Source organism: Emydura macquarii, unplaced genomic scaffold, assembly GCF_026122565.2.
Source record: "Emydura macquarii macquarii isolate MOO-44397 ecotype Brisbane River unplaced genomic scaffold, CSIRO-AGI_Emac_v2 contig_2768, whole genome shotgun sequence".
Classification (NCBI taxonomy): Eukaryota; Metazoa; Chordata; order Testudines; family Chelidae; genus Emydura; species Emydura macquarii.
Genome location: NW_027132905.1, coordinates 37,090,548 through 37,117,835, shown reverse-complemented (window position 1 = coordinate 37,117,835; position 27,288 = coordinate 37,090,548). Strand labels below are relative to the sequence as shown.

General features: G+C 46.0%; 1 protein-coding gene across 5 annotated transcripts in view; it reads right to left on the bottom strand.

Annotated features, from left to right (window-relative positions):
- Positions 1 to 26,871, bottom strand: part of CHD5 (chromodomain helicase DNA binding protein 5) — a 77,956-nt gene extending 51,085 nt beyond the window's left edge. For 3 of the 5 annotated variants that reach the window (XM_067567081.1, XM_067567078.1, XM_067567080.1), the window contains exons 1-3: positions 26,419 to 26,871; positions 15,996 to 16,126; positions 909 to 1,088 (exon numbers count right to left, since the gene is read on the bottom strand). In XM_067567081.1, coding sequence (XP_067423182.1) covers positions 909 to 1,088; positions 15,996 to 16,126; positions 26,419 to 26,485 — 378 coding nt within the window. In that variant the 5' untranslated portion in view covers positions 26,486 to 26,871. Of the gene's footprint in view, positions 1 to 908; positions 1,089 to 13,851; positions 13,986 to 15,995; positions 16,127 to 26,418 lie in introns of those variants that run through there. The other 2 variants (XM_067567079.1, XM_067567082.1) reach the window with 2 other exon arrangements.
- Positions 26,872 to 27,288: the final 417 nt, after the last annotated feature.

Sequence of the window (27,288 nt, the reverse complement as noted above, 5' to 3'; positions counted from 1 at the left end):
TTCTTTGTTTGAAAAGCAAAGGCTCTTTTAATGTCAGTGTCAGCGGAGTCAGAGTCATCACTTGTCTGCTTTTTCAAAGAACCAGATAAATAAATTAAACATAACTCTCAGTGGCACGATTGTGCAGCATAGACTTTCAAAGAGCAGCTAAGAGCCAAAATAATAGAGAAGTACAGGGGACTGGGGCTGGTTGAAGAAACTCGGATGGAATCATTTTCCCCCAGACTATACAGTGCCATTGAAAATGCCAAATGCCAAAATGCTCTGTGAAATCAGGTCCATTTCACTGGAATCTTATTTTGGAAAATCACCAGGGGGGAAAGTTCCGACAGTGTTGAAATGTCCCGTTTTGACATTGTCAGAACAAAACACTTCTGTTTTGAAACAGCTTTCCCTGTGAATTTTATTTTGTAATCGAATACAGTATACTACATTTTAAAAATTCCAAACTGAAAAGAAATGTTTCAATTGACCCAAAACAAAAAGTCATAATTTTTCTTTGGAGAATTTCAAAATTTTAGCTTTTGCTCCAATTCAGAATGAAACCAAATCCCCAAATGGTTTGTGAAACAGAATTTCCTCCTCCACACAGTTCTCCTGAGCATCTGTTCTGCCAAGATGCTGCGTGCCCTCCACTCCTCTGGGAGCCCGTGGGAATGAGAGCACTCCGCTTCTTGCAGGACCGAACCCCAGATTAGAGAGAGGGGCAGAGACTGAAAAGAAACTCCTCCTGAGTAAATGCAGGATAGAGCGCCTGATAGAAAACAACAAGCTCTCTGAAGTGAATGTCCTACCACAGCCCATTCTCGCATGCAGAGAGAGTAACAGTGAGTTGTCACAAGGTTCCCATTCTCAGAAACAACTCGACTTGTGGAGTGCGAGTTCCTGGACAAGCTAATCTTAGGTACCTTTAAACCTCCTTCCTCATTATCATCCTCCTCTTCATCTTTCTTCTTCCGTTTGGCTTTTTTCTCTTTCTTTTCTTTGAGCTTTTTCTTCTTCTTTTTGTTGGGCGAATAGTCACTCCCTTCACTCTCAGATTTCTCTTCCAGTTCCTCTTCATTTTCAGATATTTCATCATTACTCCCCTAAAACAGGAAGAGACAGTGAAGGAAGGGCCAGGTTCTCCCCTCTTCAGTTTCCTTGCACAAACCCCTCCGGTCACTTGCCAGATTCAGTTATTCCTATTTGTTAATATTACATTAATAAAAACTCCAGCCACAGTACATTTGGATAGCGACATACTAGCAGTAGCCAAGGAAACACCACTGCTACCTGGCCTAATCTGGGAGCTATAAGAAGGGTCTCACTGTAGGAGACACAAGCAGAAACATCCTTGTTTTCCACTCATAATTTTGTTGCAGGGGAAGGACAGTCGTCTGGTTAAGGCTCTGGACCAGGACTCAGCAGATGTGCTATTATAATAATGCAGACAGAAGACCAGTAGCAGAGTGGGAGCAATATAATTTATTGCACCGAATGCAGCATGTGTGATTACCTTCCTTGTGGGCAGGGGACATGTGTATGCATTAGGTGCAAGCAACTCCTGGCCCTCAGAGGCTGAGTACAGGCTCTTGAGACCAGAATGGCTGAATTGTGGAGCTAAGGGAGGCAGAGACTTTCCTGGACACCACTGAATGGTCCCACCTCAGTCTGACAGCCTCTGTGCCGTGGAGGAAAATGAAAGACTTGGGGAAGGAGAACTTCAAGTTGGAGAAGAGGAAAACAATCCCATGGTTGGGACCCTCCTTCCAGGTGATGTCATGGGATCCGCTCACACTGAGGATGCCCCTCCAGAGGAGGGGAACCCTGTTACTGTGAAGAGACAAGTAATAGCAATAGGGGGGTTCATTTATTAGAAATATAAATAGCTGGGTTTGTGATGACTGGGAGAACTGCATGGTGAATTGCCTGCCGGGAGTGAAAGCCGCGGACCGCTCGAGACATCTAAATAGACTGACACGCAGGGCTGGGGAGAAGCCAGTGTTCGTGGTATATGTGGGTACCAGTGACATAACAAAAGGTAGGAGAGAGGTCCTGAAGGCTAAATTTAGGCTACTAGACATGAAAGTAAAGTCCAGGACCTCCATGTTAGCATTCTCTGAAATGCTTCCAGTTCTACCCACAGAGTCAAACAGGCAGAACTGTAGGGTCTCCATGCCTGCATGAGATGATGGTGTTTGGAGGAGGGATTTAGATTTTTAGGAATTAGGCAACCTTTTGGTAAAGAAGGAGCCTACACAGGAAGGCTGGGCTCCACCAAACCAAAATGGAACCAGGCTGCTGGCATGTAAAATTAAACAGCTCGTCGTACTGGAGTTTTTAAAATACGGATTGGGGGAAAGCCCACCAGAGTGAAGCAGTACAAGGTTTAGACAGACATATCCCTCAGGGGAGGATTTATTAAAGGGGATACTCTATATCCTAGTAAAGAGGAAAGGATAGAAGTTGATAAAGTACAGGTAGGAACTGAAGAGAAACAGTCAAACAAAAAGAGTCTCATTCAATTACATCTCTTGAAGGCAGACAACTAAATATTGACAAATGTTGAGTACTTGTATACAAATGTTAGAAGTCTAAATACTACCATAGGTGAACCTGAGTGCCTGATATTAAATGAGAATATTGATATAAGAGGCATCACAGAAGCTCCATGGAATGATGATAATCAATGGGACACGGTAACACCAGGGTACAAGATATACAAGAATGACAGAGCAAGTTGCTCTGGTGGGGGAGTGGCACTATATGTGAAAGAAAGCATAGAGATAAATACAGTAAAAATTGTAAATGAATCAAACTGTACCACAGAATCTCTATGGATAAAAATGCAATGCTTGAATAAGAGGATAGCAGTAGGAATATAGTACTGACCACCTGACCAGGATGGTGATGGGGATTGTGAAATGCTTGGGCATATTACAGAGTGTACAAAAACTGAAAGCCCCAGTAATAATGGGGCATTTCAACTATCTCCATATTGACTGGGAGCATGTCACCTCAGGATGGGATGCGGAGAAAAAATTTCTAGACACTATTAATGACTGCTTTTTGCAGCAGTGAGTCTTGGACCCCAGCAGGGCAGAGGCCATTCTTGATTTAATCTAAGTGGTGCATAAGATCTGGCCCAAGAGATGGATAAAGCTGAACTGCTCAGTAATAGCAACCATAATGAAATTAAATGTAACATCCTTGCAGGAGGAAAGTACCTGAGAAACCCACCACGATAGCAATTCACTTCAAAAAGGGGACTACACAAAAATGAGGAGGCTAGTTAAGTGGAAATTAAAAGGAACAGTTACAAGAGTGAAATGCCTGCAAACTGCATGGAAACATTTTTAAAGCACCACAAAAGATGCTAAAATTAAATGTACAACCCAAATTTAAAAAAAAAAAAAAAAAAAAAAGAGCACCAAAAAATGCCACCATAGCTAAACAATTCAGTAAAAGATGCAGTTAGAGACAAAAAAAAAATCCTTTAAAAATTGGAAGTCAAATCCTACTGAAGAAAATAGAAAGAAGCATAAACTCTAGCAAATCAAGTGTAGAAGAATAACTAGGCAGGCCAAAAACGAATTTGAAGAACTAGCAAAAGACTCAAAAAATTAATAGGAAAAAAATTTTTAGGTACATCACAAGCAGGAAGACAGCCAGAAAATCAGTGGGGCCATTCGACAAACAAGGTACTAAAGGAGCACTCCGAGAAGATAAAGCCATTGCATAGAAGCTAAATGAATCCACAGCAGTCTTCACAGCAGAGGTGATTCCCACACCTGAGCCATTCTTTTTACATGGTAAATCTGAGGAGTCTGAGGAACTGTTCCTGACTGAGGAACTGTTCCTGACTGTCAATACAGGAGGTTTTGGAACAAACTGAGAAATTAAATAGTAATAAGTCATCAAGACCAGATGGAAGTCACCCAAGAGTACTAAAGCAACAAAAATATGAAACTGCTGGATTACTAACCGTGGTAGGTAACCTATCACTTAAATCACTTAAATCAGCCTCCGTATCAGATGACTCGCAGATAGCAAATGTCACTTCAATTATTTAAAGTGATCCTGGCATCTACAAGGTGGTAAGCCTAACTTCAGTACCAAGCAAACTGATTGAAACTATAGTAAAGAACAGAATGATTAGACATGTAAATGAACACAATAGGTTGGGGAAGTGTCAACACAGCTTTTGTAACGGGAATTTGTGGCCTCACCAATCTACTAGAATTCTTTGAGGGCATGAGCAAACATATGGACAAGGGTGATCCAGTGAATATAGGGTAGTTGGACTTTCAGAAAGTCTTTGACAAGGTCCCTCACCAAAGGCTCTTAAGCAAAGCAGGCAGTCATGGAATAAGAGGGAAGGTTCTTTCAAGGATCAGTAAGAGGAAACAAAGGATAGGAATAAATGGACAGTTTTCACAGTGGAGAGAGGTAAATAGCCAGGTCGCACAAGGAACTTGTACTGGGACAAGTGCTGTTCTACATATTCATAAGCAATCTGGAAAACGGGATAAATAGTGAGGTGACAGTTTGCTGATGACACAAAATTACACAAGACGGTTAAGTCCAAAACTGACTGAGAAGAGTGACAAAGGGATCTCACAGAACTGGGTGACTGGGCAAGAAAATGGCAGACAAAATTCAATCTTGATAAATACACCATAATGCACATTGGAAAACATAATCCCAAGCATACATACAAAATGATGCAGTCTAAATTAGCTGTTACCACTCAGGAAAGAATCTTGGAGTCACTGTAGATGGTTCTCTGAAAACATCCACTCAATGAGCAGCAGCAGAAGAGCTAACAGAATGTTAGGAGCCATTAGAAAAAGGAGAGATAATAAACCAGAAAACATCACAATGCTACTCTATAAATCCATGGTAAACCCACACCATGAATACTGCATTCAGTTCTGATCACCCCATTTCAAAAAAGATATATTAGAATTGGAAAAAGTACAGAAAAGGGCAACAAAAATCATTAGGGGTATGTAACAGCTTCCATGTGAGGCAAGATTAAAAAGTCTGAGACTGCTCAGTTTAGCATAGAGATGACAAAGGGGGGATATGATGGAGGTCTATAAAATCATGAATGGTGTGGAGAAAGCAAATAAGGAAGTGCTAGTTACCCCTTCACATATAACCAGGGTCACCCAATTAAATTAGTAGGTAGCAGGTTTACAATAAACATAAGAAAGTACTTCACATAATACACAATCTGTGGAACTCATTGCCAGGGAATGTTGTGAAGATTAAAAGTATAAAGATTCAAAAAAGAATTAGATAAATTCATGGAGAATAGGTCAACCCCACGCTCTGGGTATCCCTAAATCTCTGACTGCCATAAGCTAGGACTGACAACAGGAGATGGATCACTTGATAATTACCCTGTTCTGTTCATTCCCAGTGAAGCATCTGGCACCAGCCACTGTCAAAAGACAGGATATTGGGCTGGTCTGACCTTGTCTAGTCATTCTTATGTTCTGATATCCATTCCCAGTTCTGCCACAGGCTCCCTGTGTGACCTTGTGTCTCAGATTCCCATCTGTAAAATGGAGACAAGAATACCTACCTACATCACAGGCATGTATGGGAGTATAAATGCACCAACATGTGCGAAATGCTCAGAACCTACAATGGTGAGCACCATAGAAAAGCCTATAAATAAATAAAATGGAAAATAATGCAACACAGACGACATACATTTGGAAAAAGCTGTCTTGTCCAATGTATCTGTAAATGGTACATCATGCTCTTACTGCACCATCAGTGCTGCACCGTGTGTGTAGCAGGGATGTTTGGCCCTAATTATGTAAAGGGATGTTTGTTCTGCCTATCCCTTCTGATGAGTATATACGTATTTTCACAAAATCATCCAGGAACTACTGCAATGTAGCACCCAGGTACTGTTTTGGTGGGTGGATAGTATAAAACAAACAGATAGCAATGGATGCTAAATTAATCTATCTATTAAAAAACTGAATGAGATGTTAAATAAAACAACAGATCCTACCATTGACATATGCTATGTCATAGAGAGAGACAACTAACTGCTTTTCTAAAAGATCTTAAATTTCTGAGTTCGGCAACATCTCTGATTGACATCAAACAAGGTAATTTATGGATTTCTGCCTTGTATTTGTTTATATCTTAGCATAAATAAAACGGCACTCTCATATGGCAACTATGGGAGCTAAGGAAGACAGGATTTCTTTAGTCATGTTACATCGGATAGATTATCAAACACAGATAGTTTGTTTCTCTGCAGCACTGTTATTTGCTGCCGTGACAGCACTCTCTGTCACCCCCCAGGCCACCCTGCCATAGAACAGTTACATCTCACGGTACAGACACGTATGGTTTGTACTTTATTCTCCTCTTGACGCCCCACCATGCCCCTTCCCAGGGGTATACAATCCAAACTACTGCAGTGTGGGAGCAACAAGAAAGTATTTCCTTCTATCCATTATTACTTTGGGCAATAAGGTTTCCTATAGCCCCGCTGAGTGGCTAACATATCAGTATCTTCACTTGCTCCTGTTTCTGGCGTGGAGTCTATGGGGCCACGCTTACAGTCCCACGGAACTCAAGGACAGCTCTGCCAGAGAACAGCCATCAGGAGTCAGCACCATGTTGGTGTGCAGATGCTTCTGTTCTGCTTTCACACGTGTTCAGTAAATGCCCCAAGGTGGAATATGAAGAGAGCAGACATATGAAAGAGACAGGCTAGAAAAGAAAACAGCAATAACCAAATAGAGAGAAGGAAAGACAGGAAGGGCAGCAGCCCCACTGGAAGCCTGTAGCCAAAGGCCAAACCCTTTGTGCAACTTTAGTCCTTCCTTGAAAAGGAGAAGGTTAAAAAGAGAGACTGCAAAACCCAAACAATTCCAATCTGATGATGGCCAGCGGAATAAGGGAACAGCCCCTCCAACTCCCCACATTATATTGTAAAATGTTGGCCCTAACCTTTGCTAAGGCAGCAATGTTGTCAACACTCACAATTTTATCACGAGTCTCACGGTATTTGGTGTTTACTCTAAAGCCTCAGCTCCTGGAGTCAACTGACCACATCATAACCTCAGCTCCCGTGTGTGTGTGTGTGTGTGTGTGTGTGTGTGTGTGTGTGTGTGTGTGTGTGTGTGTGTTAAACTTTCTAGCTCTTACATTTGCACAGAAAATCTTGAAAATGTGACCTGAGTAAAGTCTAAAGGCTCAAAAAACAGAAGACAAATAAAAAGAACCCCAAACTTTTATTTTTAAAGTTTCATGATTTTTAAAACAGTAAGGCATCCACATCCTCAAGGGTTGCAGTCCTGAGGGGGAGGGTAGGTGAGGAGGTGTTCACCCCACACTACCCTGAAGGGGTTAAGGTGGCCCAGAAGAGGTCAATTAACCTTCACACTTGCATCTGAAGGGTGGCCCAGGGATTTATAAATGATTAATTGCTGATGAAGCCCAGCTGGGGGAGAAGCTGGGTAAGGTATAAAGCCAGGAAGTTTGCAGCAGAAAGAGGCTGCAGGGACATAGGCTGCAAAGGATTCACTATCAAACTGGAGGGTTGTATCTAGATGGGTTACCACAGGGGTCAAACCTGGATCCATCCAGCACTAGTCAATATTTTCATTAAAATATTTTGAGTTTTTTAATAAAATTTGCAGCGATAACACCAAGCCGGGAGGATAGGATTAGAATTCAAAACAACCTTTACAAACTGGAGAATTGGTCTGAATTCAATGAGAGAAGAGTGCTGGGAAGGAGGAAACCCACGGGGGGGTAATAAGCCCTGGGATCTTAGTCCTGGAAGAAGGGTCAAGTCCAGAGAAGCTGTGCAGAAAGAAAGTCTGAGAAGGCAGGGTAGGAAAAAGCCCAGGGAAACAGCAGCAAAGAGGAGGACTGGGCAGACCTTGTCTGATGATTATAGAAGCCCTGGGCTGAAACCCACTGTGGAGAGAAGGCCTGGGTTCCCCTACCAGCCACTGGGAAGCGTCGCAGGACGTTGAAGGTGCCACCTAGACAGCTGGTCTGGCGAGACTTTGATACTCCGGAAGGGGGGACTTAAACGGTGACCTAGCTGGAGGGCTGAGTCGCAAAGAGAGAGAACTGTGAATTATGGGAAGAGACACCACCGCTGCAACTGAGTGACCATTGGCAGGGCATGCCATATGGGAAGAAAAATGCTATATTCCCACCCTGCCAGGAGCAGGCACTCTTGAAGTAAGTGGACCCTGTCACAAGCCCCCATAAGAGCTAACAGCTGCTGGCTGACCCTTACCTGGCCAAAGGCCTTGAGATCCAGGTCATCTTCTGCACTCGCTAACAGTTCAAAACAGTACATTTGCATTTTTCCATCTGAGGCTGTTTCAGACTAAACAGCGGCAAACAGCTGGGCTTTTAAATAAATCAGTGAGTGAAAAGTTAGGCACCATAAATGAATGAAGGAAAAAGAGGAAGGACAGCTCACAATAACATGGGCCAGATAAGTACTATAGATAGAAGTTAAAATTAATTCCCTGGTGGCTTGAGATTGCACTAAATTACAAATAAAGTTGATTTAACCTTGTTTCTACCAATTCACAATTAAAAATGTAAATCTTACTGACCAACCAACCACTGTTTTTTGATGTGTCAAAAAAACTCCACACACTCTCTGCGAACGTCTTTTCACTGTAGGTTATTTTGCCCTATGTCCCATTTTAATTTTCTAACTGCGCGGATGTTTGAAGGGCACATCCTTGCATATCTGAACATGATGCCAGCCAGCCTGCTAGAACTGTTCACCATCCCCAGTTTATGCGTGTCTCTGTTCCTCCATATTGGAGCATTCACAGCCTAGCTAGCATTGCGGGCCGATGGATTTTCATATTGTAATAAACAAAATCAAAATGTTTTAACACTAGGGAAGCATCCTTGCCCAGTAGCCATTACTGATTTTGGTCCTTCAAGCTTTTAAAACAAAATTGAGCCTTCCTCTTTACCAGTGTTATAAACAGTTATAATTTAGCACCGAATAATTGGGTTGCCATGGTAACTGCTGCAGTACAGGTTGAAATCCCTTCTCTCTCTCTCTGCCTCCCTGTCTGACAAGGACCTTCATCTACATATGTTCAGGTTCAAACTGCAGGCTGGTTATTTTATGTAAATAGATCTTCTCAGGACTTGCTGCATCAATTCTGCCATCGACTCATGATTGAGTATTGCTGACATATACATTCTAAAGAGTTACAACACAGCTGATACACATTAAGGCATGCTACAAATTAATGCATGCAAAATTATGATCGGATAATGCTCCTTTTAAAATTTGGTTTTTGGTGTTTTGTTTTTTAAAAAGCTTTAACAGATGAGGATTGAAGATCCTACCCAAGTGCAGACGTGTGCACTCCATACATATACATAGTATTACACATTCACAATTAATTCTTCTTGCCTACTTATTTACAGGGGGATGTACATTTACCTAGCAGGTATCAATAAAGGAACTTAGGGGAAGAAGCCTCAACTGTCCCATATATCTTTTTGATGCCCAGTAAAAATGTGAAGTCAATGGCAGTCTACCCATTGGTTTTACTGGGCTTTCACTCAAAGCTTCATGACAGCTAGAATCATATGACACTATGTTGTTCTCACAAGGAGTTAATAAAAATTGAATACAACAGACATTTATCAAATTTTCTCTTCTCTTCCTTTTTTGCACCAGGTAGTCAATCAGATAAAATACGTGCTACTCTCTGCAGTTATTTCCTTGTGCCTCTTCTAAATAGTCTCAAACAGGGCATTATTAAAATAAAATAATCAGCTCGGGAGAAAATGTTGTAGATGATTTTTTGCAGAAAAAATTACATCACAAAAGTCTCTCCTCTGCTTAAGGGGGAAAAGATGATGACAGGCTGATGACTTCAGCTGGGCTTTGTGTTGTGTCTATAAAAAGCAAAGAAAGAACATTACTATGACCATAAAAAATTATGTATTTGCTGGACTGTGACTTCTACCCAAAGTCTGTTGGACAATAAAAGGCAGGATTGAATCCATGTTCTTTAAATAAACAGATTGTTAGGCTCCAATCACTTGCAAAAGCATTTTAATGTGCTACCTGTCTAGACAATCTCCTCTTACAGAATGGGGTGGATGACTGGAAGAGAACAGCATCATTTACACTAAGTCTGCCAATGAAAGAGATGTGGAAATTACTAGCTATACTGGGCTTGCATATTTGATACAAGCCTACCTTCCCTTTAAAAAGGGACCAAAAGGATACTGAAATTCACTTGCACACATTTCACTAGTTTAATCTTCATATGCAACTTGAAACTCATCTGCATTTCAGATCAGTGAAACATCAGACAAGGAACACCCTGCAAAGGCAATATGTCCACATGACAAACGTGTATTTTAATAGAGCTATTAGAATTTCCTCAGACTAGAGACCATTACATTGAAAATCCCAATCAGGTTGAGATACCTTGTCATCATCACCTTCCAGCTACTGAATGCAGCCCTCAGAAAGCACTATTGTAAGTAAAATAAATTCAACATGGAGCTTTTCACCTCATATCCAAATCCTGGTTCAAATCCAGCCCAGCAGCAGTCCAAAAAGTCACTTCTGTGACAAAGGTAACCCTATGGGTAATGGGTTGCAGAACTCTACCCAATTTCTAGTTGGTCAGGAAACACATCACACAAAATACTACAGCAATTAGCACAAATTACCCCCTTGCTGGCAACCTCAGCAGAAGGCCAAGATCAGACCGAGCCACAAATGCCTTGAAAGTGTCCCTCCACAGCAGAGCTAAGACACACGGATGTGGAGAAAGGCCTTCTCTTTGCTGGGCTAACTGTTCCCAGTCTGATACACCTTTCACGATCATCACAACAGGGGCTTCAAGATGAACAATGAGGCTGTTTCCCTAAGCCAATGTCAGACTCCAGGAAGCTTGCTCCTTGACCCAATCCTGCAGACAGGTCAGCCCAAGCAGATGCCTACATCCATGCAGAGTCCAAATAAAATCAGCGGGGTTCAGTCTGAGCAAGAGGTCCTGCCCGTATGACTCTGAGTGCAGGACTGTGCCCTAAATCGGAACGCTATTAGAATTCTAGTGGCAGGGAGGATCCGCAGCACAGCATGACGTGTCGCTTTGTAACTTACTAGCCATCCTGCTTCTATCTAATCAGCTGTGTTATACTAATGCAAGAGCTGCTAATTTGTTGTTTGCAAATTCCAGCATAATTTATCAAATGGGAACATGCGAGCAGGTGTAGAAACAAATATATTAATTAATATGATCAATACCAAACAAAGAAACAACCTGCAGAAGCGGATGAGTCTGACGGCATTGTGCCAAGGCACGTGTGTAGAGCAGCCCACGCATCCTTCACTCCAATAGCTCCATGGCACGTTGCTCACTACCTAAAACAATTAAAGCCTCTTGATTTGAGATGTCCTGGCTCCATCTGAGCCTCCTGTCTCTTACATAATAGATAGGACCCATTTCCACTCAGACACTATTGTCTCTTGGCGGCACAGCACTGGGCTCCAGCAATCCTTTCTTTCATTAATAAAATAGGAAACTAGAACCGTGTGAAGCTTGTGATTTTCCAGGTTATCGTATTGACCTTGGAGTGTTATCTTGAACCTGATCTTCAAAGGGTATCAGGAGAAAGTTGCCAGCCAGCCTGGGTCTGATGTGATGAAAAATAATCGCATTGCACAAAACAGGAGGATAGCGATTTTTGCCACTGGTGCAGGCACATGGAAACATTGACATGCAGGAGAGATGGCTCATACTGTCTGCACACTGACAGCTGGTGCTTTAAATATCAACAGCTGGATCTGTGGTTACCTTAGCCTCTAATGTAGAGAGAACAACCATTCTGGCACTTTTATAGCAAACAATTAAATGGCTGGACAAGAGCATTCTCCTCAGAGCCTGACCCTGCCGGCCTGTCCCTGAGCACACATCTTTACCCACCCCTTTTTTGTAAGCCCCCACTTCCCCTGTCGAGATCTTTTCCCTTCCCAGATGTCAATGCTAGAGTTCCATAAGACCATACCACACTCATCCCCTCTGAGGCTGGGTGACGCTGGGGAGCAAAGGCGTCTGCATCCCACCTCCCGCAAGGGGGAGTGTGGAAGTCCAGAGCTCACCCTGTGATCCCGATCACCACCCCAGCCAGGCCATTGCACAAGCTCAGTTTACACTGAAGGGAAAACTGAGAGGACATGCTCCTTTCATCCTGTGCACCAGGCACCAGCCCGGTGTCTGCAGCCAAGTGTATTTATTGTTTGACTGTCCCTCCTGCTCCCCAGATGACATTTCCTGTTTTCCCTAATCGCTCTCAATGTCTCATGCTGAAATGCGAGAGGTGCTTACACCCAATGACCATGGCTTCCTGAGCCGAGGCTGCCTGGGTCCCTCTTACAATACAGCTCAGACCACGGTCAGCCTCCAACTTAACTCCTTCCTCCCTGGTCTGCTACTGCACCCATGTGCTGCCAGCACCCACAGATACTTACAGGAGATTGAAAGGCAGTGGGCATATTTGACAGCCCAGCAGTTGTGTTCTGAGAAACCTGGCACCAGGGCACGCCACCCCAACAGCCCCTGAACATTCAGCAGCAGAGAAGCTGCCTTCTGCCCCACACATTAATGCATGAGGAGAGCACAGCTCCCATCCCAGGGCCTGGTCTTTCATCTGCCGCGTATGCAGAGGCAGCACACTCAGCCCGGGAGCACAGGGGAAGCATCCCACATGGCCAGGAGTGACAGAGGGAGCATCTGTGGTGAAGGAAGGCTGCTGCAGTCTAGGGCTTAGAGAGTAGAGTGGATCCTTTGGGGGCAGCAGGAGGGAGATTCACTGGGACAATAATTCACCAAGAATTTTGGTTTCTTTAAAAAACTCCACAAATCCTTCCAAACGTCAAATCCTGAGAAGCCTGCACACCCTGCCCTGCCCCACTTCTTGCCTGCGAGACACCCCAGCAAAGGGGCATCTGTCCTTTGATACCCTGCCTCCACAGCAACCTCAGAACCATGCTGTTTTCTGCAAACAGCATCACATGGGTTACATTCCAATATGTCACTTTGCATTTCATCCCTAAGAGAGGCAGTCCCTAGATAATGGTATTGGTACAGTATGTGGCACAAAGATTTACTGTCTACCTCTGAGGACATGAGGTGCTGCATTGCAGTGTATGCATCCCTGACAGGAGGGGTTTAATAACCAGATAAGGAGATTATCACATTACATATATTATTATACACAGTGCATTGTCCTGCTGCATGTGGCCTGTCTGATAAACATCGTTTGTAATTATTATCTGATGTGTCTTTAACTGGGATACTATAAATCCCAAACTCATGAATGCAAAATCCTGTTTTACAAATTCTCCATTTCCTATTGGTTCTGCCTTCTTTTAACGCCTCTGTAGGAGAGATGCCAGGAGACACGCTCCTCGCACTTACAACTCACTCCATTTAAAAGGCCTAATTGCCAGCTCAATATCTAATATGTAAAGTGTGGGATATACAATTCAGAATGTGAAGAGTAAGATTATTCACTACCTGTCACACACAGCTCATAAGGACTGGCAATAACATTTATCAGATACATTTCCAGCATTAAAAAGGACATATTAGAATAAAGAAATTTTCAAAACATTGGGGAATAGAAACAGGAAAGTTTAGAACAGCGATTAATGCCCTTGTCTTTCATTGTACAAATCACATAACAAAACCTCGTATTTGGTGACAGAATCTGCAATCACGGCACAACACTAAGGGTACGAATGTAGTAGGCAAGCTTTAAAATGTAACTATCTTGCAAAGGGTCAGCTAGGAAGGAAAGTCTCACCCCTTCCATCCTGTGTGTCTTCTCACTAATTAGTAACTGTTTGTACCATCCTCTCTCTTTGCAATACACCCTCAGAGTGAAAACCTTTAGGACTCAAGAAAAATTAAAGTACTGGCAGAACTAGATCAATGCTTGCTCAAATTAGTACCTGTCTCCAGCTGTGCCTGCGTCTGTAGAAAGATTTAGCTTCCAGTTGAGAAATTAACTAGCCACACCAGGCAGAGCTAATTAAGAGCAGACTAATCAGCTGCCCCTTGCATTCAGAGTGCAGGGCTTGGGTTTTAGAACAGCAAAGACACAAGCTAAGGTCCCTGGGACCCGGCAGGGCAATGAGCCCTTTCTGCAGTCCTTACAGCAAAGCATCTGGAGGAGCAAGCAGTGAGCCCTGAGTTTTGGGAGGTGGACGGGAGGCTAGAAGGCGGCTTCCTGATCTACACGGCTCTGTCCAGAGTCTCAGCAGATCCATTCAGAGGGCCAGGGTCAGCAGTACACTCTGGTTGCTTGGCACTGCTCCAGCAACGCCAAGCAGCCAGAACTCCAGCTTACTGGGCTAGTCAACCCAGAGTTACAAGCCACTCTGCATCACCAGAGTGGGGAACGCAGCCAGCGCACACTGGCAAATCTTGCGCCCTGCCAGTGGCATGAGTACAAAGGGCAGCCAAGAAAGAGTTTATAAAACGATCCCGTTTTAAATTATTTTCTTTGAAAAACAGGAGGTGACAACCTTGGCTCCTCCTCTTGCCCGCCTTCCCTGCCTCCAAAGTGCTTTGCATGAGAAGCTCTGAGCACAGCTTCTTGATCATACAGCGTCCTCCATCCAGCGTGCTCCAGGCTCTGCCAAAGCTTCCTTTAAGGTATCACCCTCCCAAGCAGCCAGACACAGTACCTCAGGGGAGCATACAGGTCTGGTTGCAAAACCACAGCCTCACATCTTCTCCTCTGCTGCTCAGCGCTTCCACAGAGAGGGGTGACTCTATGCCCGCCCTAGCGCCAAACAAACCAGGCTTCTGCCCAGATCTGCTACCCAGAAATCACTCGAGGGGAACGTTCCATGGGGAGAACAAAACGGCCTGGTCCCATTTCAAAGCCAGCCTCCTCCCAGGAACTGAACTCACCAGAAGTGTTCCATCCGAAATAGCCTGAGTAGATTTAATACTGCTTACGGGTATTTTTATAATTCAGTCTCTCTGGATTTCCCCAGTTTAACTCTTTGCTCTCTGGAAACCCACGTTCTGTTTGTTTCTGCCTTTGTTCAGCGGGGTTGACAGATAACTCGTCCCAGCCACTTAGACAGACTAAGCCCATCAATGTCTCAGAAACAAAAAGCCACAAATCTGAACCTAGCATCTTCATGTTGCGGAAGTGATCAACAGCAAAAGAGGGATTAGAGCATCCATGAATCCATCGCCAGAGCTCACCCCAAAAGCAGCGAGCAAGGAGCAGAAGAGAAGAGCGTGCTGGGTAATTCTGCACAGGCACTTCCGCAGCATTCAGACCCATGCAGCACTAGTGGAGCACCAATGGAGGAAGAGACATTTCTGATTTCAGATTTCAACCTTGGGCATGTAAGTTGGAGTGTTTAAATCCACATCGGAGACTCCAGCGTTTAGCGTCAGACATTCCAAGGCCAAAAGGGATCCTGATTATCACCGAGTCTGACCCCTGCCTCACCCAGGCCAGAAAGCATCACCCACTAATGAACCCTTAATAAATAATAACACTCAAAGCCCACTCCAAACACTGGTTAATTGACCTGCACAGACTCTCAGAAGTGGGCCAGTATCATTCTCATCTCACCACTGAGGACATTGAGGTAGAGAAGTTAAGTCATTCGCCCAAAGCCACAGTGAGTCACTGTTCGAGCCAGGATATAAATTACTTAGGTCCTTGGTCCCAGCCAGTCTGCCAGGTTGCTAGATCACTCAGCCTCTCCGGGCACCCAGAGGACTCTCTGCCAATCTGCAGGCTCAGCAGTGCCATCACCGAAGTCAGGCCCCACTGTCACACATCAAACTAGTTTCTTTTATTAAAATACTGAGCTCTTATCTAGCCCTTTTCCATCCATCGACCTCAAACTGCTCCACAAAGCATGCCACTGGCATTATCCCAAACACACAGCCCTATGTGAGAGTGGGAAACGTTACCTCTTTCTTCCGTCTCTTGACTTTGGAAGTCTTGTTTTCTTTCAGCTTTTTGGATTTCTTTTTCTTCTGTGCAGTCACCTGCTCCTCTGGATAAAATTCCTCCAGCCCTTCCAGCACTCCATCCTCTTCTTCTGGAGACAACAAAAAGGGGGAGGAAACGGAGAAGTTACACAGTCGGGTTCCTACCCACATACACACGAAGTACAGGAGTTGGGTTTGGTCCCTTGGCAGAGCACTGGCCAAGCGGCTCCAATCAGTCCATGAGATACATGGACATGTGGCTTTGCTCAGGCTTCTGTTTACTATCTGACTAACGTCCAGCTGTCAACATAGCCTTCCCAAGTTACACTAGCATTAGTAGCTCATCAGGCCAGCACTTAACGAGCTGCTAATGCCTCATGGAGATCTTTAAAAGATAATTCTCCATCAAAGTGTCAGCTCTCATTTCCAGCTTCACTCACCCACTTGTGTACTTGCTGCTGTCCAACTTACATGTGCAAATGGCTGGCTGTGCTCACATAATTGGTGTGCAAACTCAAATGGACACACTGCATGCACCAAATTGGAGGATGGAATTAAAAATATGTCCACAGACTGTTTACCCTGTGTTTCTCTTCCCACTTATTAGTAATTATCACTCTCATCCTTAATACGGCCATTCCTCTTTGTATGGAAACAGCCCCTTTGTTTCTGCAGACACTCCCTGCCCCGCTGCGATCTCCTCCCACCAAAAATCAGATCATGACACTCTGGAGCTGACTGTGATGCCGCAGAGCCTTCTGATGGGCCATAAGCGCCAACCACCCAGAGGATGGCAAAAAGCTACTCTACAGGATCTGCAGAGTGCTGGTGTCTTTAAATGCTGGAGATGCAAAGTTGCCAAATGGCTCCTCAGCTTCCATTGGCAGTCTGGGAAATAGATAACAGTGAAATATCATTGCAGGTAGCAGACAGGCAGAATGAACACCAGCACTAGATGCTGATATTTAAATTTAGATTAAATAACTGGACCTGGAATCTCAGCTTGCAGCAAAAGATAAATGTTCTTACTTTAGAGAAAGCAAAGGGATTCTTACCCAGAAGCCTCGCATGGTAGTTGGAAATCAGCAACTTGGGGATTTTTGAGGGGGCCAGGTTAAGAGTAAACACAAAACAGAGAACCAATTTTTGGTGCATGTATACGTTCTGATCTGAATCAATTGCCATGGCATACTACAGCATATTAGACTGGAGGTATGTGAGTACCCGCATATCATGTCCTAGGCCCAGTCCCTCTGTCTCTCACCACGCAGTCTGCTGCAGTATAAGTGATTTTTATGAAGCTGCTCTGCTTATGCTGCGATGCACTATAGGTGACACAACAGTGAGGCAGGCATTCGGCTCTCATTCATTTAAAGGGCAATTAGCCACGGACACGTCTTCGAGTACAAGTAGCTTCGACGCAATAGCATTTGGTGGTACCGGATACCATAGGTTTTGTCACAGCGCTAGTTCTGATGGATCCTAGACCATAAAAAGGGGCCCAATCTTGCAAAAACTTGCTACCAGGCCTAGTGCTTACCACCAGGAGCAGTCCAATGGGTGCGTGTCTGGAATGGCATTCAGCGCTAAGCTCATAGGAAGTGTTTGCAGGACATGATGGCTTTAGGGTTATGGCTACAGCACTTTGAAAAATAAAGAAAAGATTTTCGGCTCTTCAGTGCTTAAGGAGAACAATGTCAGGTAGCTTAGGTGCAAAATGTGGTCAGGGATAGAGTGATCCCCGCAAAACCTAGAATTAACAGCAATATTTTCTTTTTTTCCCCTAAGTGTCAGTGCAGGGAGTTCTCTCTTGGATGCATCACTCTGGACCCTGCCAGTGTGGCGAGCCCACGCACAGAGCCTGGAACCTCCTCCTGGAACCAGTCTGCCGCACAACTGCTTTGGCCATCAGGAGAACAGCTTTAAGTGTTTAAAAAGAAACATTGTTGGTGCCCTGCTATTATTCAGCAAGACTGACAGGGTATTAGACAGGAAAGCTGTTTGGATGGGTAGCACAGCATCAGAGGCAGGTGCAAAGGGGTCTCTAGTGTCCAACACGAATCTCCCTTTGCATCACCAGGGCCAGATACCAGGCCTATGTTTCAGCAGGATGGCAGCCCCCAACAAGTGGGCAAGAATCGCTTCAGCATTCGGCACAATGCAGTGGGAGGGTCAGTTTCTATTTGCTATTACAGCAGTGCCACTAGAAACCAGCTCACAGAGAACTGGGACGCAGTGATGCTCCATTGACAGCAGTGCAGATGAGAGTCCAGAATTGTTTCAGTGCAGCACAAAGTGAAGACTGAAGCTCTGGCTAGAGAGAAATATCTACTCTAAGAGAAGTCCTCATGGATTTATTGCAGGGACCTCAAAGATGACATGGACTGTGTGTGAAGTGACACTGGCCAGGCTAGTTCCACCATCCATGCAGAGGGAGAGTCTAGCTAACAAACAAACAGGATCCAGGAGAAAAGTACATTCAGTTTTCAAAGGGTCCTCGGTCTCAATGATCTGAGGTGTTGCTGGCGAGAGAGAGAAAATGCCAGGAAGCAGATTACGCCCTATACTCCCCCCTGCAAAGAATCATTTGCAGCCTTCGATAATAATCGTGTTGTGTAGTGGATAGAACAAGGAGTTGGGAGCTAGGAACTCGCGGATACTCATCCAGGCTCCTGACGTGGCCTTGGGGCCAGTCACTTAATTTCATTGCTTCAGCTTTCCCATGTGCAAAACGGAGCTAAGGACGCTTGCACTCTCCCTCCCAAGGGAACGCATGAAGGCAGGCATTTGGAAAGGGCCTGGAAGACTCAGGGGGCTGAGTATTACTGCTCCTGCGCGGATGGGATGGGCTGGGCCGGGGCTCCGCAGCATACAGCATCACAGCAGAAGGATCATCTCTTTTTCTCCCTCGGATGCCCAGGCCCACAAAGCCCCCATCCCCGGTCTGCTCAGAAGCAGTGATCCCACACATCTGCATGGAAGGGGAATGTTCTCTATGGAGAGAGAGAGGCACATCTGGAAGCCCCTCAGATGCTGCCTGCTATTACTGATTTGGGCTTGTAGGTAATGAGGCAGCATTAGGCTTTATTGCTTACCTTTTATATTTTGAAATAGATCCTGTGAAAACGGATTCAATGAAAGACAAGAAAAGAGAGAAAACTCTTCTGAGCTCCTTCTTCCCCGTCTACCTCTGGAGATTCAGACTCCTTCCCAGCACAAAAGTCTGTAGTGACGCTACGTCCTGGGAGAGGCTTCTTGTTCCTCCCCACTGTGGAACGGCAGGCGCTGCAGTGGCCCACGCACCCTCTGACAGCCCCACTGACTCCTGGGCAGTCACAGAGTAAAGTGAAGCGTCAGCTGGAAGCGCGCTGGCTCTACTGCTGTCATCCCGCTGTTGCATCCCCGGCAACGCAAAGCAGCTTGTCACTAATCACAACGTACACTTTTACTTACCTGTCATCATTATCTTCCAAAACTTGACAGTCTTACTAATGAGCCTCGGCATTTTGTCAAATTGTCGCATTTCCTTAAGATCCAGTTGTGTGTTGTATGCTTCTGTTTGCTTTTTGAATTTCTAAACTTTTATGGTAATAATACTCCATTCTCATTAGTCCGGACAGATCTCGTGTTCAACTTCAAAACACAGCAGTTTAGACTTTGCCAAAAGCAACAGCTTAGCTCCAGCTCAGTGGAATTTATTAGACACCTGACAGAACCATGCACTGCAAGCAACACATTTCCCTCACTTCTGACAGGGCCAAACTAATCTCCACTGAAGAGCACCAGATCAGCGTTCTTGGCCTCTCTACTATGTGCATGAGGCTCTATATAGAAGCCATTCAGCCATGCTTGATTTTACTTACAACACCCCAGAGAAAAACCAGTCTTTGAGGGGAGCAGAGGGGGCTTTGTGTCCCAAGACACGTAGTAGTGATGGGTTCAGCCACATGGACTCCAGCCGCATAATGGGAGAACAGAGCCCTTTGCTTTGAGAAGAAGTTTTAAAGACAGAATTTTTGTGATGGAGCTGGAGCCCATCTACAGCAAGAAACATTATTTTATACTTTTCCCACAGCAGTTGGTGCGCTGAGTCTGCCAGTGCAAGATTTTGTTGAATACTGAGTGTTGGTTCCTAGTGATTAAGATCTCAAAGGGTGGGGAACAAATCCAGGCAAAGACACCCTTGCTCTTCAGTGTGAGCGCCTCTTATACACATACCAGGGTGGGCAAAAAGCTGCCTCCCCATCCCTTCTGCTGAATGCAGATTACTCTCAAAAGATTCCCAAATGCTTTCCAGACTGGGATAGCCATGCTTTGGAGAGATGTTAGAGCTACAAATGAGAAGCACAGGTAATAGTGCTAAGCATGGGCAACGTCATTGAATTCAAGCAGGAGACTGAGGCATTTGGACAGAATCATGCTTTGCTCAGTAACCGAGGACAATGTGCACCAAGTTTACGTTTAAAGTCAATCCTTTGACTCTGCCATCCAGTTCACAAGCACAGTGGCTCACACACCTAACTCTCATATATATGAAAACTCCAAGCCAAAGGTATCGCTCAGTAAAAACAAAATCCCAACAGTGTCCAGTGACTGCTGAGCACACGGAGAAATTGCACAGCAGATTCTGCCGCACGTGATGAGGAGCGTTTGATTTTTAAGCTGAAGTGCAAGATTGTGAACAGCCTGTCAACCTTGAACCAGAGTAAAGAAGCTGAGAGCTTTTGTGGCAATTCAGAGGATAAATACCTTGCATACCCTGTCTACATGCTTTTCAGTGGATCTAAACTCTCTCTCTAGCATTAGTAAGTCCAGAGTTCATACATTTCACCATTCAGGTTTCTCTCTCTCTCTCACACACACACACACACACACACACACACACACACACACCTCTCCCCCTCCCCCAAACATGTTCATGCTAAACTAACAGCTGGTGCTGCAATACCCGTGCCCTGCAGAGACTTTACTCCTGAAAATCCCTCTGGGTTATATGCATTTGTTTTGTTTCTAGCGAAAGACCAACCCCTCCCTTGCTTACAGACCATAGACCATCAGATGTGCACCTCCATATTAGAGGAGAAACCTCCTTGTTTCTAGGCGCTCTCCCTCCTGCATAGCTTGTGCAAGAATGCCAGGATTTTCTTGCTCATGACTGGGCTGGGATATCGTTAATTGAACCGAATGGAAAGATAAAACATTGACCAGGTCACTCTCATTAGTCTAAAAGAAGCAGAGATATCTGCTACTATTACAGTCACTTGCTGGCAGCTGCAGCATCCGCAGCCGAACTGGCCCAGTTCAACCTCTCAGAAAATGACAGCTCCAGTCAAAGGGGTGGGCCAAGCAGAAGCCAGGCAGCTGCAGATTAAGACCTCAAACATGATGAAGGCAAGGGAAAGACCCTGCTTGGGCTCTTCAGACAAGCAGGTTAAAGCATAACATGATCCAATGGCTGGAAGCTGAAGCAAGACAAATTCAGGACTGGAAGTAAGGCATACATTTTTGAGAGAGAGGAATTAACCATTGGGACAATTTACCAAGGATCATGGTGGATTCGTCATCACTGACCATTTTTAAATCAAGACTGGATGCTTTTCTCAAAGCTCTGCTCTAGGACTTATTTTGGGGCAGGTCTCTGTCCTGTGCTATCCTGGGAAGTCAGATTGGATGACCACAAGGGTCCCTTCTGTCCTTGAAATCTATGAGTCTACAAAATCTATGAAAGGGAAAGCAGGAATTTCCACAAGTTAGGAACTCTGTTGTTTTAACTGAATGGCTAGAGATGCTAAATGGCTCAGATGTTTTGTGGGGCCCAAGGGTGCAGTGGGACACTAGGTCCATGCAGGCATTTCGAGCTATTCTCCCTTCCAAGTCTTTCACAAGAAGTGAGAGAGAGAGTGAAAGTGATTCTTTCTCCAGCTCCCAAACAAACTGAGGAGTGTTGGGTTCTAAATCTAACAACCCTAAAGAGTTTACATTAATGGGTTCCGTTTTTATTAGATAAGGGGATCTGATTTAGTCTGCAAAAGAGAAGACTGAGAGGGGGGGGGGGTTTGATAACAGCCTTTAACTACCTGAAAGGGGGTTCCAGGGAGGATGGAGCTAGGCTGTTCTCAATGGTAGTAGATGACAGAACTAGGAGCAATGCTCTCAAGTTGCAGTGGGGGAGGTCTAAGTTGGACATTAGGAAAATGTTTTTCACTAGGATGGTGAAGCCCTGGAATGGGTTACCTATGGAGGTGGTGGAATCTCCATCTTTAGAGGTTTTTAAGCTGCAGCTTGACAAAGCCCTGGCTGGAATGATTCAGCTGAGGTTAGTCCTGCTTTGAGCAGGGAGTTGGACTAGATGACCTCCTGAGGTCCCTTCCAACTCTAATATTCTATGAACAATTACCTAGGCTGCAACTGATTGAGAAAAATTAAACTTTCTTTGCAGGGGAAAATAAAACTCTTAGAAAGTTAACAATTGTTTTTAGTGAAATTCGTGCCAGTAAAAGCTGCTGCGCTAGCAGCCCTGGAAATGGAAGTCCTCTGCTTATCCACTGACAGCTACAACCTGGTCAGCACACCATCTGCTAGGGACTGGACAGACTCACCAACCCATGTGCAGAAGAGCCCATATGTCCAACTGAGCAATTCAGCACCACTGGAAAACAGGCCATAAGAGAGACTCTGAATTCTATCCTCTGGCTACTACTCAGGGCTTGTCTACACTTACCTCAGAGATTCGGCGGCAGTCGACCGGAGTTACGCAAACTACGCAAAAAACTTGCGTAATTCCCGTCGATTTCTGTGCTTCTGTTCTGCACTCCGTCTTCAATGCACTGTGCCGACGGGAACCACATTCCCATCAACACAGCGCTACGCCACTTAAGGAGGTGGTCTTAATGCATCGATTTCTGGATCGACTGAGCAGGTCTTCACTGACCGCTCAGTCGATCCAGATAAGTCGATCTGATGGCGGTGAATTTGCCACCGTCAGTGTAGACATAGCCTCAGAAAGAACACAAGGGCAATTCTTCTGAAGACCTGGGTTAACTGAAAGGACCCAGGTTCCAGTCCCAGCTCTGCAGATGTATGATGTGTTATGGAGAGATGATAGCTACAGTCCTATATTAAGGCTCATTTGTAGATCCCCCTTGAGACCCTAAGGAAAAAAATATATCCTCATGCTTTCTAATGTCCTGGGTATACATTGAGACCTAAACAATGTCCTCACAATTTTGATTAAATTGATAAAACCAAGATTAAAAGCCACTGGAGAAAAGATGTTAGCAATTGAGAATATTTGTCAGTAAAGGTTTAAAAACTAATCATCGTAATTCTGCATATGGAGATTATTGGTAACTGGAGTGAAAAATCAGGAAAAGAAAGGCTGCAATGGTGATAGATTTTGCAAGGGGATTTGAGATGCACTAATATCCCTAACAGGAATCACCTGGACACAAGTCATTGTATTTAGTTCATGATACCTCATTTCCCTCTCTCCCCAACACATGCGAAGTCACACTCACTCATTTCCATGGCTCTATTGTGGTCCCTGATTATCTGTCTGATTGCACTTCAGTCAGGTGCATTAAGAGTAAAAACCAGAGGGATCTTAATAATCTCCTCCAGAGTCATTTCTGGGAAGGAAGAAGAATAGAACCATTCTTGATGCTGATGGGGAGGCATCCATCTGCCAGACATTAAGAATTCTTCATGCTTTGGAAAATTAAGGACAGGATGGAGATGAATAGCTGCGCAGCTTGTAAAGATGAGTGTTTCACTCCTGCCTTCATGTTTTAAATGAAATATGTTTGATGGGCTTTTGAAATTTCAATCCCTTATGGATGACAGTCCACATGACATTGGCACCAGGCACCATTATTACTGCCTCACCACTGAGATTGCTGGATTTTAGGACTTGTCAGAATCAGCATTATCAGCCCCTATTTTTCAGGAACTCTGACTCACTCCTATACGATTGCTCTCAGCTAAATACGTTGCATTCAGGCTTTCAGCTCAGGAATACATTTATTTTAGCAATGTACGAAAATGAGATGCACTATTATTTGGACTAAATTCACTATGGGTAGAATTCATCCTTGTGCAGCAGTCAGCACAGTGGGCTTTCAGTGGCACATAGCCCTGGTGCTGATTCCCTGCAGAATGGTAAATATCACCCTGCTGGCACGAGCAAGCCTGATTCCACTGGCCCCTATGCATTTTTTGCCATTTATGCTAGCACGAATCTGGCCAAATGCCTGCTTTAACAGATACTATAAGGGTTTTGAGTTTGTGGATGTAGTTTTGGTTTTTAAAACATCAGCCTTTGTGTACAAGCGGGAACTTTTTCCTTTAAAAAAAACCAAAGAATTCCTGAAAAAGAATTACACAAACAGGAGTTGCTGCTGGAGACCCTCACACAGAGTTATCAAGGTAACGATGTGCAGTTCTGAAGGAGAGTGTCATATATTGGGAATTTCCAATGAAGGCCATACACATCTCTCTAGGCACCTGAGTCCATATTAATGCTGAGTTAAACTGGGCATGATGGCATTAACACCAAGTAAGGTCTCTACTCAATAGCAGGAGAGCTTACTACTATATCTACTTATGTCACAACTAAGGAAATCCATCTCTCACTGCTCAGCTACCAGTCTCACAATTAATAAGCCTCCCTGTATAAGTTAACCCTTTGTCTAATTATTTCCTTTTCCTCACCTCATGACAAATGCTATGTGGGTCTCTGCTCCATTGAGAGCACTGACATGGCACCTGCTTCTGCTGAATTCTACCTGGACATAGCTGATACATTTAGCAGCCCGACAGGTACTTTCTACCCACTGGATGCACCCGAAATGTCGCTAGCACAGCAGCTGCTTTCTAGCTGGAACATACTCAGAGCTTCTGTCAGGACGGCAGGTAGATTTCAAATGTGCCAGGTAAAGCAATCAATGGGTTAATTAAAAAAAACAAACAGGAAAATAAAAGTCTTTCAACCACTGTTAAATAAATCTGGTTTAGACTTCACTGAAATCAGTCTGATGGCCTTAATAATGCCCCAAAGTGCACAGCTGTAGTCCCTGGCCCCAGGATATAGACAAACCTCCAGAAAAACAAAGGGAAGTAAAAGTGATACAAGAATCATAGATAAAACATGGGGGAGAGAATGAGGGAGGTAATATACAAAGTCTGGGGAAGAGAAGACTGAGGGAGGTGCATGACCCATCTGGGTAACACTGCAAATGTAAGGAAAAGATTGTTCACACCCTCAGAAGGTGGTAGGTGAAGGAGCCGTGCCTGACACTGAAGAAGGGAAAGTTTAGGCTAGGCATCAGGCAAATATTCAGAGCAAGTGGGTAGAGAAAGGAGACTTCCAAGGAAAATAGTTTAGGCGCAGTCACCCCTTATGTCAAAGAATGGGTCCAAAGAGTCTTTAGTAGGGAAAATGCAGGACTCCATCTCTAGGTAATACAGGAATAGCCAGATCCTCGTCTCACCCCAACAGGATTCTATGAATGACCATTTGCCCAGGGTACAAAGCCACCTAGGCTATGGAAAAGCTTATGTTGCTCCTGTCATCACTCTGCCTAGTTCTAACAAGTGGCGTCAGTTCCTTTCGAGCACAAAAAGAGCCAGGACAGTAAGTAAAGGAAGAATTAAAAACCACTCCAGTTTTCTCTGTGGCCTGAGGTTTCAGCGGCTCACTCCAGACATGGCTGGTGGCGTTTAGGGAGGAGAAGCAGAAGTCGCAGAAAGGAATCAAGGGCCGGATCCATCCGAGGTGCGGCGCGCCCGCAGCTCCTGCTGCCTGCGAGGGGAGCTGTGGGCGCTGGGCACCTCTGAAAATCCAGCGCTGGACCTTTTCACCCTCATTTCAGCAGCGACATTGTTTCCTCCCGAGAAGTGGCAGGGACGCAAGGCGCAACTCCAGGAGCGCCTGCAATTCGTGGGCAGGGTGCAATAACGGACTGGAAGGGCGGGGGGGTCCCGGTCCAAGTCCCAGTCCGGCAGGAGGCTGGCGCACGAGGGACGTGAACCCCCCACACCGACCTGCTCGGCAGGAGGGCTATTGCCTTCATCCCGGCACCTGCCCAGCGCCCCCCGGGGCGCAGCCAGCACCTGTCCGGGGAGCCCCGACTCCTGCCTGCCTGCCTCTGCCGGGGGCGATGCGAAGATGGGGGCGAGGCAGGGCACGGGGGGGCCCCGGAGCTGACCTGGCACAATCGCGGGCTGACGGGGAACCTCCGCCCCCCGGCTCCTGCTCCCGCCAGCCTGCCCCGCAGCCGGGGCTCCTCGGGGACCTGCCACCCCCCCGCCCGGAGGGGAGCCAGCCGCCGCCCCGCCGGTGCCCCGCGCAGGGCAGCCGAGCCCCCCCCCCCGGGCTGCCAGCCCGGCCCGGCCCGGCCCCCACCTGACACCTCCTCCTCGTTCTCCAGCGCGTCCAGCGGCTCCCCCTCGGCCCCCGCCGGCCCCCGCATGCCGGCTGCCGGGCGCGGGGCGAGGCGGCTGCGCGGCGCAGGCTGCGCGGGGCGAGGCGAGGCGGCTGCGCGGCGCGCGAAGCGAAGATGGCTGCGGCGGCCCCGGGGCTGGGGGGTTTTTTGTTTTTCTTTTTTTTCTTTTTTTTTTTTTTTTTTTTAAAGCAGCGATCTCCAGCCCCCGCCCCCGCCAGCCCGCGCGGGAGGGAGGGAGTCACGTTCCCTCCCTCCCCCCTCCCTGGAACCGCACATGCCCGGATTTTGTGACGTCCAGTCTGGTTACCCTGGCAACCGCATCCCATCGTTTCGGCCCCAGCCGCCGGCGGGGCTGCCCGGGCGGGCGCGAGCCGCGTGCCAGGAGGCGCTTGCGGGCCGGGCCCGAGCTGGCTCAGCCAAGGCAGCTCCTTCCCCCCCACAGCCCCGCTCCCGTCCCGTCCCCGCGCTCCCCCAGGGCGGCAAACGGGGGCGAGAGGCGCCTGCCGAAGACAAAGCCCCCAAAATGGGGACCGCTGGTCACCCGGCAAGAATAGCCCGGGGGGGAGGGGACAGGGACAGGCCCGGGCACAGCTCGACAGCTGGGGACGCTCCCCTGCGGCTCAGGGCCAGCCCCGGCGCGTCTCCTCTCCCCCCACCCCGCCGCGGGGCAGCCAGCCCGGGACCCAGTTCCCTTGAGTGAGCTCCGCGCTTGGCTGCGCAGCCTCCTGGAAGAGAAGCACCCACGGCTGGACCGTTCCTGGCCAGGGACCCAACCAAGCCCAAAGGAGGCAAGCAAACTACTGCCCTTAAATCGTGCCCCTCTCCGTGCC